General features: G+C 32.8%; 6 protein-coding genes across 8 annotated transcripts; 4 read left to right on the plus strand and 2 right to left on the minus strand.

Moving 5' to 3' along the window:
• Nucleotides 1-189: 189 nt before the first annotated feature.
• Nucleotides 190-5,862, minus strand: LOC123678260 (beta-galactoside alpha-2,6-sialyltransferase 2). Of its 3 annotated transcripts, none has more exons than XM_045615170.1 (4): nucleotides 5,778-5,862; nucleotides 4,646-5,383; nucleotides 2,927-3,301; nucleotides 190-1,481 (listed from the first exon to the last, which is right to left on the minus strand). In XM_045615170.1, exons 2-4 carry the CDS (start codon nucleotides 5,346-5,348, stop codon nucleotides 1,240-1,242), a joined length of 1,320 nt encoding a protein of 439 aa, XP_045471126.1. In that variant the 5' UTR covers nucleotides 5,349-5,383; nucleotides 5,778-5,862; the 3' UTR covers nucleotides 190-1,239. The 3 variants fall into 3 exon arrangements, with proteins under 3 accessions (XP_045471126.1, XP_045471127.1, XP_045471129.1); XM_045615171.1 differs by having other exon boundaries at nucleotides 5,817-5,852; XM_045615173.1 differs by having other exon boundaries at nucleotides 5,702-5,798.
• Nucleotides 5,863-6,112: 250 nt separating this feature from the next.
• LOC123677575 (transmembrane protein 43 homolog) lies at nucleotides 6,113-7,768 on the plus strand. Its single transcript, XM_045614178.1, has 6 exons — nucleotides 6,113-6,313; nucleotides 6,393-6,616; nucleotides 6,670-6,795; nucleotides 6,846-7,086; nucleotides 7,138-7,357; nucleotides 7,412-7,768. The coding sequence occupies exons 1-6, from the start codon at nucleotides 6,215-6,217 to the stop codon at nucleotides 7,636-7,638; spliced, it is 1,137 nt and encodes a 378-aa protein (XP_045470134.1). The 5' UTR covers nucleotides 6,113-6,214; the 3' UTR covers nucleotides 7,639-7,768.
• Nucleotides 7,769-8,374: 606 nt separating this feature from the next.
• LOC123677671 (COMM domain-containing protein 2) lies at nucleotides 8,375-9,425 on the plus strand. The gene is made up of 4 exons (XM_045614332.1): nucleotides 8,375-8,530; nucleotides 8,704-8,864; nucleotides 8,920-9,093; nucleotides 9,142-9,425. Exons 1-4 carry the CDS (start codon nucleotides 8,464-8,466, stop codon nucleotides 9,361-9,363), a joined length of 624 nt encoding a protein of 207 aa, XP_045470288.1. The 5' UTR covers nucleotides 8,375-8,463; the 3' UTR covers nucleotides 9,364-9,425.
• LOC123677669 (very-long-chain (3R)-3-hydroxyacyl-CoA dehydratase hpo-8) lies at nucleotides 9,413-17,607 on the minus strand. Its single transcript, XM_045614331.1, has 4 exons — nucleotides 17,170-17,607; nucleotides 16,765-17,112; nucleotides 9,860-10,038; nucleotides 9,413-9,572 (listed from the first exon to the last, which is right to left on the minus strand). The coding sequence occupies exons 1-4, from the start codon at nucleotides 17,256-17,258 to the stop codon at nucleotides 9,490-9,492; spliced, it is 699 nt and encodes a 232-aa protein (XP_045470287.1). The 5' UTR covers nucleotides 17,259-17,607; the 3' UTR covers nucleotides 9,413-9,489.
• A 79-nt stretch (nucleotides 17,608-17,686) lies between these two features.
• On the plus strand, nucleotides 17,687-20,391 carry LOC123677668 (PAX3- and PAX7-binding protein 1). The gene is made up of 4 exons (XM_045614330.1): nucleotides 17,687-18,150; nucleotides 18,205-18,533; nucleotides 18,613-18,900; nucleotides 19,073-20,391. The coding sequence occupies exons 1-4, from the start codon at nucleotides 17,687-17,689 to the stop codon at nucleotides 20,323-20,325; spliced, it is 2,334 nt and encodes a 777-aa protein (XP_045470286.1). The 3' UTR covers nucleotides 20,326-20,391.
• A 215-nt stretch (nucleotides 20,392-20,606) lies between these two features.
• On the plus strand, nucleotides 20,607-22,867 carry LOC123678266 (O-glucosyltransferase rumi homolog). Its single transcript, XM_045615233.1, has 5 exons — nucleotides 20,607-20,803; nucleotides 20,863-21,028; nucleotides 21,080-21,366; nucleotides 21,422-21,615; nucleotides 21,755-22,867. The coding sequence occupies exons 1-5, from the start codon at nucleotides 20,671-20,673 to the stop codon at nucleotides 22,184-22,186; spliced, it is 1,212 nt and encodes a 403-aa protein (XP_045471189.1). The 5' UTR covers nucleotides 20,607-20,670; the 3' UTR covers nucleotides 22,187-22,867.
• Nucleotides 22,868-23,800: the final 933 nt, after the last annotated feature.

A 23,800-nucleotide genomic window follows, 5' to 3' on the forward strand; every position in this document is an offset into this window, starting at 1 on the left:
TGATTTTGTCGGTTTTTCATTTTATTGCATTTATTTAATTTTGGGTAATTCCAAAACGTGTCCTATGGATTCGAATAAAAATTATCAGGGTGAATAAAATTATTATTATAATCACAATAACCAACATGGAAAACATTTTTGGAGATTTTTTCTAGGAAAAAGTTTAAATTATGGATAAATGAAAAACATTTTCATCTACGATGAAATTTATTAAAACAATCATCACAATAACATTCACTTTCAAAAGAGTGGTGCAACAAGGAAATTCAAGATATTTGGTAATACTTCAAATAAGTTGTGAAAGAGTTAGTCAACACAATGATTTATCAGATAGTTATGACAATGTATATCCAAACCAACAACAACTTCGGTTTTTTCACTTCTTCAATTTATTATAAACGGAATTCGGAATTGAATATTAAAGAATTACTTTCAATAGTAAATTTTTCAAGACATCTATAACATCATAGCAAGTTAGGGTGAAAATAATCAAACTTCTATCTTAACAATTTGAAATAAAAGGATTTCCATTTCTTGCGTAAACATGTGTGAATTGAATATATATGAATTTTTATTCATTTGACAGTTTGTCAATGAGTAAATGGTTCTTATATTCATCGATCATCATTATGAGAAATCTACAAATTAATAGTTTTAGGAATAATATAATAATAAATAATAGAAGAATGACTAGAAGGTGATACTCAAAAAGTTTTCGTAAATTTTTCACTGAAACTATCCTCAACCTTCATCTGAACCAAATCTTCGTAAACTTTAATATAGTTGAGATGTTTTTGAAATGTATGACATAACTGTCGTTATTCGAAATGAATAGATATTTATTAATGAAATTGTTATACAGCCAGACGAAGTTGGAAATAGATTAGATCATGAAATTTCACCTTATCAACGTTTTATTGCTCAATTTACTTTCCATAACGTCTTGAGTATATTTTCCCGTTCAGCGCGTCTCCTCAGTGCAATTCATAATTTCAAGGGTTGATTTACTGCGAGAAACAAAATATCTAAGTAATCTGAATATCAACATTTAATTTTTTTTTCCCGCCAGTGAAAAACACAACAACAATATAAGTCTGTAAGAAAGGAAAAAGGGAAAAAGAAGAAAGGAATTATGCCCTTGAATTAATACAACTGAACCCAGGAAATTGTCCAATTATTCAAAATTATTTAAAAACCACTTGAACTCCATAACCATATAACATTAAGGTCAACTCGAAATCAGCAATTCGTCTTTTGGAAACCAGGAATTCTCACAAATCCCTGTTGGAATACTTGAGTATCATTCAAGAGGTTCAAATGATACGTTATAAGTTTTTCTGCTGCAAGAGGATGCCACACTCCAAATGTACAGGCTGCGTTGTCGTCGGTGTCGTAATAGTGGCATTTTTTGGTCACTCTGGTTGAAGGAATGTATTCAATCAGATCAACGAAACCACAAATTGGTAAAAGGAGTCTAAGACCTAGAAAAAAAAAATAGTGACGATAACATTTTGCTAACAGTAGTAGTTGGTTGAGTCGATTTAGGTTGCAATTCAGCAACTTGTTCATCTGAATCTCGTAAAAATGAGAAAAGCTTGAATACCAAAAAATATTCCAATAAAAACAACACTTATTTAAGTTTCCACAATTTTTCATTTAACGTTTTGTGAATTCTTAAGTTTTGAAGTTTTTAGTTTAATAACAGGCCAATTGGAAAGTCCCCGGTCCACCATAGTAAAACACATATTATTGGCTAAATTTGATTTGATTATTCAACAGAGTTGCCTTCGAGGGCGATACAGCGATTATAGCGATCTTCCAACTTTTCGATACCATTTTTATAGTAGATACGATTTGTCTTTCGCTTCAAAATAGGCCTCAGTTTCGGCGATTACTTCTTCATTGGCACTAAATTCCTTTCCAGCGGGCATTCTTTTGGGGTCTGAGAACAGGAAAAAGGCGCTGAGGGCCAGATCTGGCGAATACGGTGAATTCAGAAGCAATTCGAAAACCAATTCATGCAATTTTGCCATTGTTTTCATTGATTTGTGACACGGCGCATTGTCTTGATGAAATAGTACCTTTTTTTTTCGAATGGAGCCGTTTTTAACGTTTTCATTCTTTAAACGATCCAATAACGCTATATAATAATCGCAGTTGATGGTCTGGCCCTTTTGGAGGTGATCAATGAATATTATACCTTGCGCATCCCAGAATACTGATGCCATAACCTTGCCAGCTGTCTGTTGTGTTTTTCCTCGCTTTGGATTCGATTCATCGTGTGCAGCCCACTCAGCTGACTGTCGATTGGACTTCGGAGTGAAATGATGGAGCCATGTCACATATCGACGCAAAAATTCATGTTTATTTCACTTAAACAGCTCCAAACACTGCTTAGAATCATAAACACGTTGTTGCTTTTGATCGATTGTGAGCTCACGCGGCACCCATTTTTCAAACAGCTTTCTCATGTACAAATATTTGTGAATGATATGATGTACACTTTTTTTTATTTTTTCGTCGGTGACAGCCTATTTTGGGCGTCCACTGCGTTCGCCGTCTTCGGTGCCTTTGTCATCACGTTTAAATTTGGCATACCAATAAATTGTAATTGATTTTCCTGGTGCAGACCTCGGAAATTCTTCATCAAGCCAAGATTTTGCTTCAACTATATTTTTCCCTTCTAAAAGCAATATTTTATGAGTACCCGAATTTTTTTTTCTTCTTTTTTCAAATATCAAAAGTAGCTACACTCACAACGCAATATCTCACAAACTAATGGTCGGAATGCAGTCAAATTTTGACACGTATCGTTTGATGGTTGGTACTGACTAAAAATCATGTGGTTTTAATACTAGCATCGCCATCTGTGCATCAGACCGGGGACTTTTTAATTGGCCTAATAGTTATAGATAAAATATCTTACCCAAGAAACCTGAAGAAGGCGGATTTTTCCTGAGCCTACTCATGGAATTCCTCTGTAAAAACCTCCAAAGGCCCCACAATGACCTTGGATCCACCAGGTAAAACCGTGATTTCTCCACGGTTTTCCTATGCTCTATGTAGTTGTCAAAAAGCCGAAATTCGGGATTACGAATCCATTCATCTAAATCCGAAGAATAATTGCTCGGATCCCAAGCTACTAGAGTTACATTTTTGTAAAGGCTCGATGTTAGAAAGTCAAACTCTTTCTTGGTGACCACTTGAGAGTTCAAAACACGTATCGTAGTTTTTTTACCAACATCTTTTTCGAAATGCGTCGTAGGAGCGTTATTGAAGCGCAATACGAGATCGTGAGAATCTGAAAGAAAAACGAATGTAAAATTCATTAGAAATTATTTGAAAAAATGTTTTGAAACATTTCTCAATTTTCCACCGTGAGGTCTTATGGTCTATGGCGACCTTTACTCATTCCACCAGAATAGTTTTTTTTTTCTCACGGAAATACTGTTAGGTTAGACGAACGACGTGAAGCAAAGTTCGAATAACAATAATTTTAATGTTTATTGATCACTTCAGAAAATCCACTGGACCAGTTAATAGTAATAGAATAGAAAGAAAAAAATACAAATACTATCTCCTATCTGAGATGCCTAGAAACCCTAGTGTCGGCGTGTGCACTGATTAGATTTTGTTTCTAACTTTTTGAAACAGACCACCTGTTTCGTTGGTTAGAACTTACCAGAGTTCTGTAAGGTAGCGCTTTTCAGAATTGTTCGAATTCACGCTATAGTTCGGTTTTTCAATTGTTGTTATTTTAGTTTAGTTACATTTAGTCCAGTAGTTAGTTCGAAATAGTTTATAAGGATACTTTTCGTGAAACGGGACCATTTTGTATTTTGTTAACCTCGAACACCCTATGCAATTTCTGATTACAGTTTACGATAAACTATGTATGCGTCATCTACAACTCTAGTGATCTCTCAAAATCAAGTAGGCATAAATCTCACGTTTTGCTCCAAAGTTTTACAGGTATAAGTGATACACATGGGTATTCTAGCCAACTTACTCCTATCTGAATAAACTGTCATAAAACCTTTTCAAAACCTTTTCAACTGTCATAAATCCTTTTCCAGCATTGTTGCCATACTGAATTTTTTTCCAAAGTCAATCATAAAATCAATTACAGCAAATACTCTGATGTGACCAGAAATCGTAACTTCAAAAGTTATAAATAATTAACCACACTCAAAAGAATATTCTTTAGAAATTACATTGAACATCTCGCTCATGCTTCCAAAACGAGGTATTCAGAAGGCAAAAATGATTCTACCGGTGTCATATACGCGACTATAATATGTTTGTCCAGTTTATGATGAAACACCCTGTATGGTCCGTTCAGGAATTATTGACATTCCGGGCGGCTGTGGAAATCGAAATTAAGGTTGTAATGGGTCATTCAGAAATATTTGGATTTGCAGAATTCATGTTGATATTGGAAATGTCATTGACGCGATATGCATATTTTGAAAAATCACCAAATGCATTTCTAAATTATAATAATTAAACATTTTATTTCTGTGATAAAACCACAGCAATTTTGTAATATTTTGTAACCAGACATTAAGCCGCGACTGGACTTTCAAGCCTACCCCGATGTCGATAAATCCTGAATGGACTACAGTAATAATTTGTTATTGCTCACCAATGAATTTCCCAAGATTTGAGCCATACAGAGCACCTGAACTGGCAACGATGGCACAAGTATTGAAAAATTTATTCTCGAAAATTCCTCTCTTTGGCAAATAAGGCCTCAGGTAGGATTCAACAGGCAGATCCAAACGTTTCAACGTGCCAAATTGCACACGCTTCAGCTCACACAAAACTCCCTCAGAATCCTTGCTCTCGACGCTTTCCCGGGGTCCTTCATATTGTACATTGTAGGGATTTTCCGAGCCAGACTTGAAAGCACTACTTTCGTCCAAGATCACTCTTCTGAACTCTCTCAAAAGCTTCTCCTTATAATCCGTCGTCCTAGATAGGCACGTAGCGCCATTTGTGTTTCTTCTGCACCTGTATTTCTTCGTATCCAACTCGAAATTTGAATTTCTGACGTTTGCAAACCTGGGCTTGCTGTCCTTGATGACTGTTATTGTTGAATTTTCTTTGAGGTGTTTTTTTGTGCGTGTTTTGGCTTCTTCGTTGTATTTATGTACGGCAATGAACTTTTCCGTAGGCATAAAACCATGGTTGTAGAAGTAGATCTGCTGATCATAAGGGGATGGTGTTGGATTGACTTCTCCTACCATATACAGCCAATATTGTGACCAGAGAACATACATGTATCCACACATACCGAAAAAGAGGAGGTTTATAAACACCCATATTGTTACCACCGCTGGTCGCATTTTTATTCATTTTACAGGCATTTCCATTTCGAAAACTGTGGAAACGACAACATATTTTGAATCAAACGGAAAATTCTCATCCAAGTTATTTAGAATCGTGGCAACAATCTGCTCAGAAATATGTGTGCAAATATTTTCAAGCTCATGCAAACCCAACACTGAATGATAATGTATAAATTACGGAATAAAACCACCAGAATAACATGAAAAAACCCATCTCTATCGAATCATGACAAAATAAATAGATCTATAAAAAACAACGATTCAGTCCAAAGTATTTATTAAAACAAAGTGTGAAAACATTAACGAAAATAAAACAATAAATCATGAATCAAGCATGCCTCTTTATTCACCATCAAAACAATAAAAACTGAATATTATATTGGCACTATCCCTAACTACACACGAAATTCTTTATATTATACATACATTCTGATGTTTATTTATTTATTATTAAAACTGTAATACCTAATAACCACTAAGTTCTTACATGTTGAAAGGAAACAACAGTAATAAATACTAAATAGCAGAGACATTTAAACTACTTTGTCGTCGATGTTTTCCCTCATCTGCCTAAAAATACGCTTTTATGATTATGAAATAAGACAATTTATAGTGCTATTGGATTGCAGTTTCTCTCTTTCAAGTATTATTAAAATGTTTGTCAAAAAATTTATCAAAAATAACTCAAAAATAATGCAAGGATTGCATTATCTATTTCGAATTCGAACCAATATAAAAGTAGGTCTGGTGCTAGTAGGCATAAAAATATAAGGTTTGTGCAGTAAAAATTAAATTTTTTATCATAAACATAAATATTTATATATGCATATGCATAGGAGCATAACTACTGCACAAATAACATAATGAATTCGATCAGTGAAGAATTTTACAGGAGCTGGTTAACCTCATTAATAGGTATTTCTTTATTTTGTGCAGGGATCTGGCTTCTAACTTGGAACGAGGCAGGTTTTGTTTTTTTTTCTCGTTACTTACAATATCCCAGTTGATATAAAGTAATTACAATGTCTTAATTTAAATCAGGGTCGAGCAGTGCACCATGCAGATGTACTAGACGAAGCATACAATACTGTTATTTCTTTGAATGCTTATGAATCAGCTAAAAGAGAATATGATGGAGATTTGATTCATATAGGGGGCCCAATCATTGTCGAAGAGCCACTTACCGAACCGGATTACGGTATTGCTATCCAAGCCGTTAAGTTAAAACGAAGGGTTCAGATGTATCAGTGGGTAGAAGAAGTAACGTAGGTTAATATTATTTCATAAGTAAAAATTAATTGACCTGTAATCATTCTAGGACTAAAAGTACTAATGAGATGGGAGCTAATTCAGATGTACAAGATTATTATTATGATACAGAATGGAGGGATAAACTTGTTGATAGTAGTAATTTTTATATACGTCATGGACACCAAAATCCTAAGTAGGTTTTATTTTATAATTTGAAATCTCATTGATGAAATATGCTTTTAGGGAAATACCTTTAAAGACACGTACTTTTATAGCACCCTATGTTAGAATTGGACGAATAAATCTTGGAAAAGAAATTAAAAAAAAGTTTAACGATTATGTTGAAGTAACTAGTGATGAAAGACCAGATAATAAAAATATCAAATTACATTTAGGTATTTACTACCACTGTGAAGATGTGTGGAATCCAGAAGTTGGGGACATTAGAGTACAATTCTACTATGCAGGATTATCCGGAGACCCAGTATGATCAATATAATTCCAACTTTTTCATTTGATTGACCTGCTTTTTCAGGTTACGGTAATAGCAATGCAAAAAGATGGTATATTAGTACCATACGTCACTTCAAAAGGACATGAAATAGCCTTAATAAGACATGGTTTATTGAGTGTTGATGATATGTTTGCTGCTGAGCATTCAGATGCTAAAATTGAAACTTGGAAATACCGGGCAATAGGAATGTTTATTCTGTATGCTTCAAGTGTTTGTTTAGCGCGGTTGCTCAAAGTAGCATGTAAGTCATCAAAAGTCTCCTATTTATACTTTTTGCTGAGCTCTTTATTTTCAGTTAACAACGTGCCAATGCTTCGAAGTATATTCTCCCAAGAAATAAGTAATTACTTCAATTTAGTAATATCTCTGTCAGTTTCCTTGTTTGTCATTGCAATGGCTTGGATTGCTTATAGACCAATGCTAGGGGTAGCACTTCTTATGGCTGCTGTGAGCCCTTTCATGTATTGTAGTATAAATTTATACAACACAGTGCAAATGCAAAATGGTTACTACAATAGGTGAAATTGACAAACAAGAATAGCTTCAAATGTGTTCTTCCACCCAGTCTTTTACATTGGATTCTAGTCAATAAATTATATAACAATGATTGTATTAATTTGTGTGATATTGTATTATACTTTATACTGATTAAGAAGTTTTCATTTATTTCAAAACTTGTACCTTCTACTTTTAGTGACCTTTTATTTTTGTAATGAGCGCCATCTATACGCGCAACAATGAAATATTCTCCAAGTTTCTTATTTGACGCTATGCCACAGAATAGAGAGGTATACCTCTCTATTCTGTGGCTATGCTAAAATTAGAATGTCTAAAGTACTGGTGTTTTCACTGATTAGATTTAATTAAAGATAATTATGGCGACTCAGCTCGGCACGGGTCCCTTTTCTTCTTTGAGATTGCGCTATATAAAGATCAATCAACGGCATCATGCCAAAATTTTCATTTGTTCTGTCGAAAATAGTATGGAAGGTGGAGTTATCTTTCAGAGAAATAAACATATATTTATTACTCTATGAGATATCTCTACCCTCCATAGATTCGAGGTTAAATCAAAAGAAAATTTTAAAAGGATTGCGTTAATTGGCCAATTCCCGTATAGTGCCACCTTAAGGAAGAAAAGGGGCTCATGCCGGGACGAGTCGACAGAATTATCTCAAACAAAATCTGATCAGTGAGAAACCGATATGTCGTAATAACAATATCGACATAGTGGATATAATAATTGTAATCATATCCCTGACACAAGACATAACCTATTTTCTCCATGGTTACGGTTACCTGTCATTTTCTTCCTGTTATTTAATACAAAACTAACGATTCATCAATATGTTGATTTCACTCAGGAATGATCATAAAGAGCATTTGAACTTATTGAAAGATCAAAGTGTTCAAGGTAATCATTCATAAACCTTCAGTTTATTTCCATACTTACCAAATTTAGTTTAATTCAATTATATACTTTTTATCCTCCATACCAATTTAGGGTATTGTTTTGAGCATCTTGAATGTTGATGTCTTCTGTACTTATAAAATTTCATTGAATAAATCATTATTAAAAAATTGTAGTTGTTGTTGATTTCTGCAAATTGGCAATTGATTACTTGAACAATGGTCCGAACACAAAATTATATGCAACAGCAGGGGAAAAACTGTCAGTACCTGTCGAAAATATCCAAAACACTGTGCTTGGATTGGTCAACTTACTTATATTATCTTGTCAGCACAAGGTAGTCCACAAAACTTTAATATTTTTAAATTGATATGTAAGATTCTATTTTCTAGCTGAGTGAAGCCGATTTTCGGGACTCAATACTCACTCTTGGTTTTAACGATGAACAAGAAGTCATACTCAATAAATTTTATCAAAGAAAAAAAGTTGAAATAAGTCAAATACTTCATGAATTGAGTGTAAAAGAGCCCCACTTTGATAACTTAGAATGGAGGCTAGAAGTAGAGGTAATATTTTGAATAAATAATTGGAAATCAAACAATTTTTTCCTGTAGGTTGCTTCTAGGTGTTTACGTTATCAGGCGAATCCCAAAATAACTATGGATTTTTCATTGAAAACCCGAAAAGAGAACTGTGTGGATTATGAAGTTACACATCACATTGTACAAACAGATGTTAATAACTTAAACTATATTTGTAGTGAATTGGAAAAAGCCCTAAATGAATCGAGAGGAAGATATTGTAGGAAGCTGCAAAGAACATTGCCCACCACCTAAATCTAATATATAATATATTCCCCACATAGATTATACTGAAATAAATATATTAACAATTTAAATCTTATATTTTTAACATTCATAAATAAACATTTAAAAAAAAAATTATCTTATTCAGTTCTAGAATTAACTGAGCTTCTTCACAGGTTGTTGACCCCCTAGTACTTTTCTTCTCAAGGTGAACATGTGCAAATATAACTGTGGGAAGACTGAAAAAAAATTATAGTTAATATATTGTTTTTAGTACCTATTTACATGTTCTGAAGTATGTTTACATACAACTTGATACTATATTCCTCATTAAATGGAAATTCATTATGAATAAATTACTTTCCTTTAATTCATTTAAATTGAGATTGTTACCACATTTGTCAATTTGAACACATAGTGATTTATGAAGATGGTTTCGAAGCAGAAAGAGAGATATTTAAATGGAATTTTGTATCAGGACAAAATAGTTTACTTTCTAAATCTTTAGTTTTTGAACACTACTTACAGGGAATGTACATCATCATAACAATGATCAGGAAATGCTGATAGTTGAAAATAAAATTGAGAGAATTTGGCATTTGTATTGTTAACAATCCAGTTTTTCTGATTTCCAACTGAGCTGAATACAAACAAAGTAATTCTCCTGTTACTCCAATAGGATATAGGAAGATAAATGTTGAATACCTGAAATAAGAAAAATATTTGTTTGCATTAAAATTTCATGACTTTCTACAATAATATTATTCCAACCAGGGTAATGGTCTCATTCGAATTTATTACAACATGTTAATAGAAATTGTGAACAAAATAACTTATTCTAATAATCTGTTTTCCTCCCAAAATATACTTAGTGAAAGTATAATTTATTCCACTTCATTTTTTTTAAATAGATTTATTATTTTTACATGTTTCATGAAAGACTCGTTCAGTTAAAATGTGGGATATCTGATGAGGTCACAGTGTGTGATGAAATAATTATATTTTATTGAAAACTTGAAATTACTTTTACCACAGTATAGGAACTATATAGTTCCTATACTGTGCTTTTACTACCAATGAGTATTTTATGGGTGTTGCAAATAAAAACAAGTATAGTGTGCTTCATATGAAATGATCTTTGATATCTCAATGGTTTATTAATATTCAAGATTGCCTTGAAAAATAATGTGCATTTTGAAAGAATTCTCGGAAATTGAAGGTTTTAGAGTTTATGCATGTGAAGGAATGTAGTTAAATAGTTCATTAGCCCTTGAATATTCAAAGCCATGAATTCAATGATAAGAAGAAAAATGAAAACAATGAGAAGGTTCATAGGTGGATCGAATAAATGAGTATTACTTTCACCAAAACCTGTTTTATATGTTTATTTATTCAAAGGTGAAAATCATGTTTTAATCAGTAAAATTAAGGGAATAGTTTCGACCTTTCAGCAATCAAATTTTATAAAAGGTTTCTGGTCAATTATCTGACCTATGTGGACTACAATCAATTCTCATACGTGAAGCTACTTTTTGTATGATGATTTCAACAAAAAAAAAAATTCATTTACGTAATCAAATATAATGATGTTCTAATTTAATGATATGCTAACTATTTATGGCTAATTACTTCGGTGCTGTACTTTATACCCATAAAACACTAATAATAAGTAAATCATCAGCAATCGACACTATACACAGGGTGTCTGGTGACCAGTGGGACAACACTCAGGTGAAGATAGGATATCTGTGGGAATTCATATATGATATTCGAAGTATCCTCAATGCTTTCGTTTTAAAAATATTGTAGAAATTTCAGGGAGTTATCGTAATTTTTTTTTGTGGAATATGTTTCCCAACCTTCTAGGCAATAAGTCACAAAGAGGAGATTTTATTCAACATGATGTCACATCACCTCTTTTCTCACTGCAAATTAGGAATTATTTAGGTAGCTCATATCCTAAAAGATGGATTGCCTTGGCCACCTCGATCTCCTAGCCTAACACCGCTTGACTATTTTCTCTGGGAGTCTTCTGAAGTCGATGGTGTATGAGGTGCCTATTGACAAACATGTGAACAGACAGAGAATAACACCATCGGTGTAATTCTAAAATCTGTTCAGAATTTGCTTGATCCCGAATATAAGAGAGATTAAAGTTTAGTGTCACCAATCACAAACAACCGAGCCGATTGTGTGTGCGAGCCATAGGCGTGGAGAATCCTGATTTGATTGTTGAATGCTTTATCAGGAATCCTTTTTTATAACTTCACAATAACTTAATCATTAAACTAAGAAAAACATTTACCCCTTTGAAACACGAAAGAATTTTTATGAATAAATCACATTGTAAACTATTTTTGAGCATCAATTGATAATTTCGAAATTAATCAAATTATGTTACGCTACTGCTATAGTGTCCCGTCAGACAAGGAGAGACGAATGTTGGCATCAAAACAAATGCATCAGTTACAAGGCGATTTCCGTTCCTCTTATAAATGTACTAAGCTCTGTTTATTTCTTTTACGTTTCTTTCACTGGATATGAAACCTTCAGGGTTCGAAACATGTCTGTAATCTTCAAATAAACATTTTTCGTCGTATTTGGTAATTCCCTTCAATTCGATAACCAGTGCGCTCTCGATGCTTTTTCACCGTACAAACAAAATTAAATTTGAACACGAATTCTTCAATATTAATATTTACCCAATTTTTACACCATTTTCAGCTCAGAATTCGAAAATTACAGACATTGTGACTGAATTAGAGCAAGCTTATACTCGCAAATACATAAATGAAAAATTATTGTCCTATATTGGCGTTCACGTGGTTAGAAAATGACGAAATGAAATTTGATTGATGGAACTATCGATGCTTTTTTTCGGCACTTTCGATATATGCATTCGACTATTTTTGAACAATAATTCAGAGAGTAGGTTTTTATTGCTTTATGAAAAAAGATAAATCCTTATTACGGACCTGAAATTCTGAAATAATTTTTTTTTACAAACTCTAAGGTCACCACTCATACCAGTAATGCAAAGATCGGTTGAGTGCTTTCAAAGTTAGAGTCGTTAAAAATTTCCCTAAAATCTCGAAAACGAAAATCCTGAGGTAACTTCAAATGTTGTTTCCGAACTCACACATATGTACCCTCTATATTCGCCTGAGCTTTGTCCCACTGGTCACCAGACACCCTCTATAATTAATGCATCTATTAACTAACAAAGTAAGCCAAATTCGTCACTTTGGTAGATTTTACGTTTATAAACTAATTTGCTGCCGAAAACACATCTGAAAAAATTACTTGGAGAAAGAAACGATATCACAATAATTGACGTTTAACAATAGGAAAGTTCCTCAGCAACTCTTACATCAACACTTTATAATTAACCTACGTAATGAATATTTTCTGTTGTCATGAATCAGAAAAATATCAACAATGTTTTGAAGCCGCAATAATAAGCACATACTGAATATACTGACTACTATAAATTATATCGAAAACCGTTAGAGATACAGGGTGGCTTAAAATAAAAAAAAAGTTGCGTCATGTAAGGATTAGTGTGTTGGTGTTAACAGATCCAAAATATCTCCACTGGTTCTCGAGATATCTCGAAAAAACTAAAGATCGTGATTTTCTTTTTTTTTTTGTATAACTTATTTGTTTCTGGAGATAACTTCACGAAATTCGGTTTGTAGTAATTATTCAATATGGAGATTCTAATGGTGTCGTCACATTCTTTCTTTTTTTCATTGTTTCAGAGACGCGATAGTAAATTTTTTTCTTATGGACGCCATATTGGTTTTCCTTATGAGGTGGTACAGAAAAAAATTACGAATTTAATAATATCATACTCTACAATATCGAGTCTAGATACGCAAATTTGAAGAGTTGTTATGTGAAAACATCAATTGACTATCGCGTCTCTGAAAGAATGGAAACCAGAAAAAATCTGGCAATACCAATAGAATCTCTATATTGGATAATGGCTATAAACCAAATTTCGTGAAATTATCTCCAAAAAAAAAGAGTTATAGGGAAAAAAAGAAAATCTCGTTTTTTCGAGATATCTCGGGAACCATTGAAGATACTTTGGATCTGTTAACACCAACACACTAATCCCTAAACAACGCAACTTTTTTGTGTTTTAAGCTTCCCTGTATTTCTAACGGTTCTCGATATCTCTGTGACCCTGTAGTGCTTCCCTAATTAGTTCTAACCCTGTATAATAATAGTGATATTTCATGAGTTTTCTAACGATAAATTGATCAAATAAGGTTCATTAATTTATAATCAACTAAACAAAGAAAGTGAAGAATACGTGTAACGCTTTCTCCTTATTTTATCAAATTTTTAATATTCCGGAAATCTATTAGTCATGACCAAAACATCTCATCTGCAAACTTTTAATTATATGTAACTGAAGAGACAGACTTTCGATTTTTCAGAAAACAGTCTCCAACTTCTACCGAAAAAATGAAAACTTAATATAGGACATCGATAGAGAGAGTAATGAAAGTCAGCTTTACAGTTCCTTTATCACAAACGAAAATAAGATCTTTCTGAAAAAAACCGTGCAACTTTTGTGTACAAGAAATGAATAAATATCACGTAAATGGCATCACAATCGTTTTATGGGAACCTTATTATAATCCAGAAGAATAAGTTTTTCTCATATTGTTGAATTAATTAAACCTGCGTTTTTCTGGAATTTTTTTAATGTGTACATGCAATTGATGAGCTCTTCAAAAGATCATTATTACGTACCGAAAATTTGGGTTGACCTTAAAATATCAGGTTTTTCCATATTCATTAACGTTAATAGATTATCTACTCAAAGTCGCTCAAATTGTAATTATAAAAAAAGTGTCGGACTCTAATGCAACTTCATATTTGTGAAAACTTGATTGGTTCACGTTATACAGTGAAATTGGTATTTTCCATTGAATTAGACAATAGCGCGTGGGAGAAAAGGACAATAGGAGTAGACACTAAAAAATCAAGAATTGGACTTGAAACTTGTTATGTTACATAGTTCAACGAAAAACTGTACTGATATCATGGAAATCGATAATTTAAAACTATGATTTTTCAATTTCACACATTCAGATGCAAAAAAAAACAACAACAACAAGTTGATATTTGCTAAAATATCTCAGTTTTCTTAGTTTTAGCCCAATTCAAAAATTCCTTCAGTAAACTGTAGATAAAATTATTAATTTCAACTTGCACATTCAATATTTTGTTTAGTGCTGGCTTATTAGTCCCTATACACATACAGGGATAACCTAAGTTTGTTGTTAAACCCTAATTTTGAAACATCCTGTGGAATAATTTCGTGGTAAATTTTTGAAAATTCAGCTGAAAATAAAGGAACTAGAAGACTTCAAATATCTAAATATCAACTTGTTGCGTTTTTTTTTGGACCTGAGTAGAGTGTATACACATTTCAAAATATGATGCGAAAGCATTAAAGCTAGAGTTTGCATTAAAAAATATTTATTTGGCATCATTACATGCACCACAATACGTCTTGAACTTTATGTTTATGTCTTCATACCGTCAAGTTCTCAAAAAATTAATTCATTTCAATTCAGCCTGTGAAATTATCGTATATTCGAGCTAGGAAGATGTTTAGCAAACAGCTAAAAGTAATCAAAATTACAAAAAATTCAGATCCGCATTACATCATAGTATCAGAGATAACGATTGTTGTCTCAGATAATATCTGATTTTTTCGTTTTTCTATTCCCAATAATAAACCTTTGGAATCGTTTGGAGGAAAAAAACCGTTTTCTCAGAAACAATTTGAACTGTTTGAATAAAATTAGGTACAAAAGCGGTTTTCCTACTTCACCCATGAATCATGATCGAGATGATCTTGAATTTTATTATTTTGTTATTATATCGCTATTGAACTTTGATATATCGAATGATGAGTATAGAAGCTGATAAAAAAGTGGGTATTTCAAATCTTTGAACATCCGAATATTTGAGAATATATACGACAAAATTGGATCGATTTAACATGTCTATCATATCAAATTTTTCAATCATCAAAAGTAGTAGGTATATTTCTCTATATACATACAACAGAGGATCTATGGATATTATGTTGAGGCATGACGTTCATTTTGGATAATTCTTTTTTTGTGGTGTTCATTACTGTCATGAGAGTTTATACAACAAAATATTTTCGAAAAAATCCTTTTTTCTCCGACCGAGCGAATGATCATAGAGTATAATTTGACACTTCGAAGGATGTATTTTGGGTTGCCTGACGGAAAGTAGATTTTTGAATTGAAACGAAAATGATTCTTTCTTATTTCATTATTAAAATTAAAAGTTACACCACCCGTGCGGGCAACTGATTTCAAATAAACACGGATCATAAGAAATTAAGAGAATTTTCCTATCAAATCTTGCTCTTATTAACTGAAATCTATGTTATTATTATCACTTTGAGTATGTACTTATAGAATTGGTGCAAGGGAATTTCTTCAAACACAATAAAGACCTCCATAAAGAAATCCATGGCAATAAATTTAAATCAACTGTTCACATCAATATTGCGCGTATTTCTATGAAAAAAAGAAAATAAGTGTAGTATGATTAGATTAAATATTCCTCATAGACTGGTAGTCTTATAATTACAAGCAATCAACATTATAATAAAAAAAATAAATCAATAGCAATGAGTGACGTTCTAAGAGATTACGACTGAAGATAAATAAAAAAATCTAGACCTCTCAAAAACTGGAATTCCAGTAAGATATTCCTATTATAATAATTATTTGAATAACCAGTTTGAAAATCTGAAGGTAATAGTTTCCATTTACATTGATGGCATATTTCCCCTCATCCATTGTATGTTTTAGAAAGTCAAAATCAGAACAAATTTTCTTCATGGCAAATCAACACAGAATAAAATTCATTAGGTTGATTGAAGATTATTGCTGCCATTTTGCCAAAGACTTAATCAATTTATTACAACAAATTTTATTCAGATTCATGTAAAATTCCATTCATTCTTTTTTATAATATTTGCCAGTACAATTGTAAATTTCCTTTCATCAAAAATAGCAGTTATCAATGAATTCCTGTTCATTTAAAAATTGAAACATGTATTTACTCATGTTAAAAGAACCAATTTATATTCCCAAACATCAATGATTATATAGTCGTACTTAATTATTTACAATATATATATGTTATAAACAACTGCAGTTAAAATTTCCCCTGCCTTGTTTTTTAAGAAATACAATGTTTGATGAGATCATACGAGTGGTTCAGTATAAAATAAATTGGAAAATTCATTGAATATTGTAAATTTCTGCGGGTCTTGTCTGACAACAACAAATATATAATTATCTTAACTTTATCATTATTAAGAAAGGTCTTCAATTGAAAAAAATAACAAAAATCACTCACCTCAACCACTTAACAATATATGGAACATGACCAAGTAGATTCATAGTGTAATTGCCATATCGAATCACTTCAGTTACTGACCAAGCAAAAAGTGCCAATGGGAGTCCCAATGATTCTCTAGACGAATCAGTTATCATAAGAACACCACATACTACAATGACACGAGAAGAGATCTGTTGGACTGTTACAATAGGATTTGAAGAGACTAACTTCAAAAAAGCGTGAACCACCTCTAGAATAGCAGCATTTTGGAATATAATGACTGTGTATTTCACAGTTTCATAGAGGGATTTTTGATTATTCGAAGCTAAATAGTAGGTTATTAATTGGTACAGAAGAAAGGACCACCTGCAAATATTTTTTTATCAAGTTATAAAATTAAAACTAGAATTAATTGAAACTCACCCAATTGTTTGTAATGCGTTATATGCTATCAAATAATTTTGAACTATGCCAGAAGTCTCTTTCTTTTTGTTTTCTTTTACATTTGCCATACTTAAATTTAGAATTTTTCAAACTTTTCCTTGTTAATGACCCTGACGTACAACGGAGATCAAGAAACTAAATACCTATTCGGAATCTTAGCACCTCGACCTCTAGGAACTGATTTATTCCCCTCTATTATATTATTCGCTCATTACAGAAAAGCGTTTAACGCGTTTCAACGTATAACATTGCCACGTATTGACAATAGGTAATAAATGAGGATATTCATTCTTCCATTCCTTATTAAACGTTTTGCTATCTAGTTTCTCATATTATCTCATAAATATTCCCCACTCCTAATAATTATTACCAAACAATAATCAAAAAATGAATGTTCTGTCAGTTCTGTTGTTCTGTATCCTAACCTAATAATTGCAAACGTCATATGGGGATAGTTCGAATCGAATGCTAAAAGATAATTGAAATTTCGAAAAGTATGTCGCTCTTTAAGAAACCAAAAAAACAGATACAACGTAGAGTTTTAACCGAAAACTCCGACGAAGATGAGCCAATGGAAGAGGAGGTACAAACCGTACCAACTATTAAAAAGCCGGGAAAAAGCAAAAAAGACAAGAAACCCAAGCAAAGTATTTTAAGTTTTGAAACTGAGGAAGAAGGTGAAGTTTTTCAAGTGAAGAAGTCTTCTCACCACAAAAAAGTTATGAAAATGTTCGAAAAAGAAAAGCACAAGAAAAAGGAACCTAAATCCGATAAGGAGGGAAAAAACAAGGATAAAACTGAGATCATTACAGATGATCTTGTATTAGTTGTTAATCCTAGCCATAAGAAACCACCAACCCCTCCTCCACCTATATTATCAGGTAGAGATGCTCTTTGTGCGGGTAAAGATGACCTGTCTTCAGAAGAAGACGATGAAAATATTAACAGCGGTTCACATAGGTCCGATAAATCTCTTTTAACAATAATCAAATTTCTGATAACTTTTTTTTATAGATTTTCAAAACCCAATAATTTCAAAAAGGTACTAGAGTCTGGGGCTATACCAGATGCTGCAATGATTCATGCAGCTAGAAAAAAAAGACAGAGAGCCAGAGAGATGGGTGATATGATACCTTTGGAAGAAGAGAAAGAAACCGACAATACAGGTGGTCGCTTGCAGAGGGAAGATGAACATGATGAAAGCGATGATGAACGGATCGACATGGATCTAAATCACAAAGTAAGAGACATTGAAAGGCGTAGAGAACAATTTTATGCTGCTCAAGAAAGCGACCAAGAAATTGATGAATGGGAAGATCAGCAAATAAGGAAAGGCGTAACAGGTAAAAATGCAGAGCTTGTAAATAGTTCTAAGCATATTTTGAGGGCTGAATATCATGTTTGAAGAAAAAAATTTTTCAGGGGCAGCTGTAGCATTAGCCCAAGAATTAATGATGAACTCAGAACAATTGCATCAACAAATAGTGATTCCAGCACCTGTGATAGAACCAGGTGTACCCAGAACTCCTCAAATGATAATGGAGAAACTGAAAGAACATTATGAAGAAGTTTGTAGTTCTCGTGATAATCATGTTGAGAGACTGGATAGAATTCAAGAGGAAATTAAACAACTAACAAATGAGATGGATGAACTAAAACTAAGGGCACCCAAGTCTGCTGAGCGCTTCAGATTTTATCAAGAACTTAGAGGTAAGAGTTTATATTAATTTTTAAACAAAAACCTTGACCAATTGAAATGGCTGCATTGGTCAATATAAGAGTTAAATCCAGTTGTTCCAACAAATATTTCTCTACATTTTTCAAAATTGTAAAGAGATACATTTAAAATATTGTGCTTAAAATATTTCATGATTTTTTCTAGGTTTTATCACTGATCTTGTAGAATGTCTTGATGAGAAAATTGGGAGGATCATGGCTTTGGAGCAAAAAGCAATGGATTTACAAGCAAAAAGGTCAGAGTGGTTCATTGAAAGAAGAAGGCAAGATGTGAGAGATCAAGCTGAAGAAGTAACAAACAAATTGAACCCCAGGAAAGTGCCAGATGATGAAATGAAAGTAAGGAGAGCAGCTGAAAGAGAAGGAAGAAGAACTAGGAGAAGAAGAGCTAGAGAACTGGTCGATCAAGCAACAAAACATGTCGAAGGTATGTCTAGTGATGATGAAATTTCTCAGCAAGAAGAAATGAATTTCAATAAAGAACAAGAGTTAATTGAAAATGAAGCAAAGGAAGTTCTTGAAGATGTTACCGATGATTATTCCTCTATTGCCAATATTCTCATTAAATTTGAGCATTGGAGAGAGTATGATGTCGACTCCTACAATGAAGCCTATGCTACTTTATGCTTGCCTAAAATGGTTAGTCCTTTTGTTAGGCTTGAAATGTTATTGTGGAACCCCTTACTGGAAGGCACAGACTTGGAAAAACTTCCCTGGTATCGAACTTTAGCTTTGTATGGTTTACATGATGATGAAACAGAATCCACCCTATCTAGAGATCCAGACATAAATATACTTCCGACTCTTGTAGAAAAATTGATCATTCCGAAACTAGTGCAGTTGGTAGATAGATGTTGGGATCCACTTTCTAGCTCTCAAACACTTAGATTATTGAGTGTTGTTACTAGATATATTCGAAAATTTCCCACCCTTGGACCTGCTTGCAAACCCTTAATTAATTTATTTCATGCAATTTTGTACAAAATGAAGACTTCTTTAGAACATGATGTGTTCATACCGATGAGCCCAAAGCTAGCTGATAGTAAGTCTCACTTTTTTCAAAGACAATTTGCTAGTGGAATGAAGTTATTGAAGAACATAACTAGTTGGCAGGGAGTCTTGAATGATAATACTTTGAAAGAATTGGCCCTGACCTCTTTAATGAATCGGTATTTATTAACATCCCTTAAATTCTGTATGTTGACTGATGCTGTTTCTAAAGTATATCTTATGACACAAATCTTACCAAGGATTTGGCTACAAAGTAATATTCCAGAATTACAATTGTTTAAAACGAGTGTCATGGGTTTGTTACAACAACTTGACAAAAATTGCCCGTTGCACTTAGAATCCATAGATATTTCGAATAATATTTTGAAAACGTTGAGAAATAAATGAAAAAGTTCATTTTTCATATTTAAAATGTATATATTGATTGTATAAATAAAATAGAATAAATTCGTACAATTTTTTCATTGATCATTTTCCCATCCATTGACATTAGTAGTATACTGGTTGTTATTTACTACGTGCGAAACAAAAGATTTTTGTCCTTTCCTTATACACTTCAAAAAATTACAAAAAATCAAGCTTTATCTTGAAATTGCTGATGAGTTGAAGGAATGGTATTCTATGTTCTGAGAATATTTTTATGATGTCTATGGATTATATCGATTAACCTCTTTCTTCTAAAGATGTCAATTATCTTCAAACGTAAACAATAACGATACCTCTTTTTAAAAAATGTATATTTCATGGAATTTCCTTCTTCTGTTTTGTTTATTTTCTGTAGTATTATCTACAGATATTTGTGTTAGGGAATCTTCTGACAAAAAATGCGAATTGAAAGAATCCAAGGGAAAAAAATATTCTAAAGGTATAGGGAAAATTGATTATTTGAAAAACATATTAATGAATGGTGTTATTCAATTTAAGCGGTGAACTATAATCATGATAAATATACAGCTATAATCAAGGCTGCTAAAAAAGAGTACCAGCCATGTGAGAATATGTGCAAGTGCTACACACAAATTATATCAGATTACCTCAAACCTTTCAAGGGAGGAATAGATGAACAGAATATTGATAGTGTAAAATCTAAGTAATGAAGATTCATCATTAAATTAATCAAAACTAATGTAGGTGGTTTCAGGGGTACCAAATATCAAATCATTGATCACAAATTATATCGTGAAAAAGATTGCCTTTTCCCAGCCAGATGTTCAGGAGTTGAATATTTCATCTTGAAATTATTGCCTAAACTGAATGATACAGAGTTTATACTCAATACTAGAGATTGGCCACAAATTTTTCAACACCATGGACCACATGGCCCTGTTTTTTCTTTTAGTAAAACAAGTGATTATTTAGATATAATGTATCCAGCTTGGGCTTTTTGGGAAGGAGGTCCAGCTATTTCTTTGTATCCTCGTGGTATTGGTTAGTTTCCATCTAAATTTGGTTGTTATGAAGTTGTCATTATAATTTTCTTTAGGTCGTTGGGATCAGCATAGAAAATTGCTTGGTAAAGTAGGTAATGACACTGAGTGGGATGATAAAATTTCTAAGGCCTTCTTTAGAGGTTCGAGAACAAGTTCAGAAAGGGATCCTCTAATTTTATTATCTAGAGATAATCCTCATTTGGTAGATGCCAAGTATACAATGAATCAAGCCTGGAAGTCAGATGCTGTAAGTTTTTTCAAATAATCCATACAAATGGTACTATTTGTGATCATATACTAATTAAGGCATTTTGAATATTTCAGTTAATGTCATATTTTTTATAATAGAAGGATACTGAAATAAATTCAATTTGTTTTTCCCACAGGACACTCTTCATGCACCTCCTGCATCAGAAGTTTCTTTTGAAGATCATTGCAAATATAAGTATCTTTTCAACTTCAGAGGTGTTGCTGCTAGCTTTAGGTTTAAGCATATACTACTTTGTAAGTCGTTAGTTTTCCATGTTGGTAAAGATTGGCAGGAATTTTTTTACCCCTTTCTAAAACCATGGGTTCATTATGTTCCCATTGAAAGAGATGCTAGCGAAGAAGACATTAAAGAGTTAATAGAATTTTTTGATAGTCATCAAGATTTAGCACAAGAAATAGCTAAAAACGGCTATGATTTCATTTGGAACAACTTGCAAATGAAACATATTGATTGTTTTTGGTTGAATCTGTTGAGACGTTACACAAAAATTCTCAAGTATAAACCAGAACGGGATGAGTCTCTGGTTCAAATTCGCAACACATATTAGACAAGATTTTAAGAATAAAATATTCTTATGTGCTTAATGAATCTATTATTCTGATTGGAATTGGAAATTTATTGGTCAATGTTTATTGTTGTTCGTTCTTCAAAACATTCCTGTATGTTCATGTTTCCTAAAATAATTGTTCATATCGATAAATATCTCCTAAAGTATCATAATCATAATATGTGTAGTTAATTTTATACTGATTCTGCCATATCATATTTTTGATATTGCTTTCAATTTGGTTTTCTTCTTTTTTTCTCTAAGTTTTTGAGGATTTATTATTCGTTGAAATGAGTTTGTATTCAATACATGCAAATATCAAAAATTCTTCAGTTTCTACTTGATTATGCTCATAAATGAAGCCGTTAATTGTTTAATTAATAGTAAATAAGATAGTATTTCTGGATTTAGAATAAAAAAAGATGAGGACCAAAAGCATTGAGAGATCTCATATAGGTAGCAACAATGATGGCATACAGTACTTCAGCTTTAAATACTCTCAGACTGAAAAATGAATTTTTACACTAATGCAACACTTTGACAATAATTTAGACGTGATAAATCAGACAATAATTTATATGTAAGTGTTGACATATTATATTATTAAATATTGTATTAGTTGTGTGATATTTTCAATTAAAATGTATGTGACAATAAATGAATAAATAAATAAGTCTACAATGATCTTGTTTATTCAAATGCTGATATTTATATATTCTACCCCAGAGGTAGTAGCCATAAGGATTTAAGTCTGGAGATTTCGGTGCCCACTCAGGATCTCAGCCAATACCTATGACCCTTTCATCGAATACCTCCCTCAAGTACTTGATACTTGAAGTATGAGTACATGTCAGGATTACCTTATGCTGGTATCACGTCACCTCGCCAATCAACGGCCAAAGTACTGTTGATTATTCATCTGGCCCTCAATGAAAAAAGGACCTTGTATGCCTCCAATCTCGAAGATACCAGCCCATACTATGATACCTCGCTAGTCTATACTCTTATAAACTCAACTATAATTCGAGTACGCAGTATTTTATTGGAGAAAAGGGGTCTTCATCCGCCATGTGGTGCCACTTCTTGGCCATTAGCACCCTTCTGGACTTATCTGGTTCCTTCAAGTCACGAATCCTCCCTATGCGTGATAGCGCAGTATTTTCTTGTCGCTGCTTTGGCTTATGTCTACGCCATCGAGTTCTCTTGTTGATGTACCGTCAACCAAATACCTATTACCGATATCCCAGACTTTTGTTGGGGTTCTCGACGTTGAAACAATTACAGGTGATCGTTATCGAAAGCAATTAATGCATTTGAAAGACAAACCGCCGCAATAGAACTAGAGACATGATAAAGTGATTTTATAGCATGACACTGCTCGACCCCATGTTGAGAAAGTGGTCAAGACATACTTGGAAACGTTGAAATGAAAAGTCCTACCCCAACCGTCGTATTCTCCAGACGTTGCTTCCTCGGACTATCAGTTGTTTTGATCAATGGCACACGCCCTAGCTGACCAGCACTTCCGATCTTATGACGAAGCAAAACATTGGATCGATTCGTGGATCACTTCAAAAGATGACCAGTTTTTTCAACGCGAGATTCGAACGTTGT

The sequence above is a fragment of the Harmonia axyridis genome, chromosome 4 (assembly GCF_914767665.1).
Source record: "Harmonia axyridis chromosome 4, icHarAxyr1.1, whole genome shotgun sequence".
Taxonomy (NCBI): domain Eukaryota; kingdom Metazoa; phylum Arthropoda; class Insecta; order Coleoptera; family Coccinellidae; genus Harmonia; species Harmonia axyridis.

Coding starts and splice junctions, on each gene's coding strand:
- LOC123677669 (XM_045614331.1), bottom strand. CDS start 17,258: ATGGCAAATGTAAAAGAAAACAAAAAGAAAGAGACTTCTGGCATAGTT. Junction 10,039..16,764: donor TATATTGTTAAGTGGTTGAG/GTGAGTGATTTT, acceptor TTCTTATTTCAG/GTATTCAACATTTATCTTCC. Junction 9,573..9,859: donor TATGATGATGTACATTCCCT/GTAAGTAGTGTT, acceptor ATTTTTTTTCAG/TCTTCCCACAGTTATATTTG.
- LOC123678260 (XM_045615170.1), bottom strand. CDS start 5,348: ATGCGACCAGCGGTGGTAACAATATGGGTGTTTATAAACCTCCTCTTT. Junction 3,302..4,645: donor AAATCTTGGGAAATTCATTG/GTGAGCAATAAC, acceptor TTTTTCTTTCAG/ATTCTCACGATCTCGTATTG. Junction 1,482..2,926: donor GCCTTCTTCAGGTTTCTTGG/GTAAGATATTTT, acceptor TTTTTTTTCTAG/GTCTTAGACTCCTTTTACCA.
- LOC123678266 (XM_045615233.1), top strand. CDS start 20,671: ATGTATATTTCATGGAATTTCCTTCTTCTGTTTTGTTTATTTTCTGTA. Junction 20,804..20,862: donor GGGAAAAAAATATTCTAAAG/GTATAGGGAAAA, acceptor ATTCAATTTAAG/CGGTGAACTATAATCATGAT. Junction 21,029..21,079: donor ATTGATAGTGTAAAATCTAA/GTAATGAAGATT, acceptor AGGTGGTTTCAG/GGGTACCAAATATCAAATCA.
- LOC123677668 (XM_045614330.1), top strand. CDS start 17,687: ATGTCGCTCTTTAAGAAACCAAAAAAACAGATACAACGTAGAGTTTTA. Junction 18,534..18,612: donor AATAAGGAAAGGCGTAACAG/GTAAAAATGCAG, acceptor AAAATTTTTCAG/GGGCAGCTGTAGCATTAGCC. Junction 18,901..19,072: donor ATTTTATCAAGAACTTAGAG/GTAAGAGTTTAT, acceptor GATTTTTTCTAG/GTTTTATCACTGATCTTGTA.
- LOC123677671 (XM_045614332.1), top strand. CDS start 8,464: ATGTTGATTTCACTCAGGAATGATCATAAAGAGCATTTGAACTTATTG. Junction 8,865..8,919: donor TATTATCTTGTCAGCACAAG/GTAGTCCACAAA, acceptor TCTATTTTCTAG/CTGAGTGAAGCCGATTTTCG. Junction 9,094..9,141: donor AATGGAGGCTAGAAGTAGAG/GTAATATTTTGA, acceptor TTTTTCCTGTAG/GTTGCTTCTAGGTGTTTACG.
- LOC123677575 (XM_045614178.1), top strand. CDS start 6,215: ATGAATTCGATCAGTGAAGAATTTTACAGGAGCTGGTTAACCTCATTA. Junction 6,617..6,669: donor CAGTGGGTAGAAGAAGTAAC/GTAGGTTAATAT, acceptor TAATCATTCTAG/GACTAAAAGTACTAATGAGA. Junction 7,087..7,137: donor CAGGATTATCCGGAGACCCA/GTATGATCAATA, acceptor CTGCTTTTTCAG/GTTACGGTAATAGCAATGCA.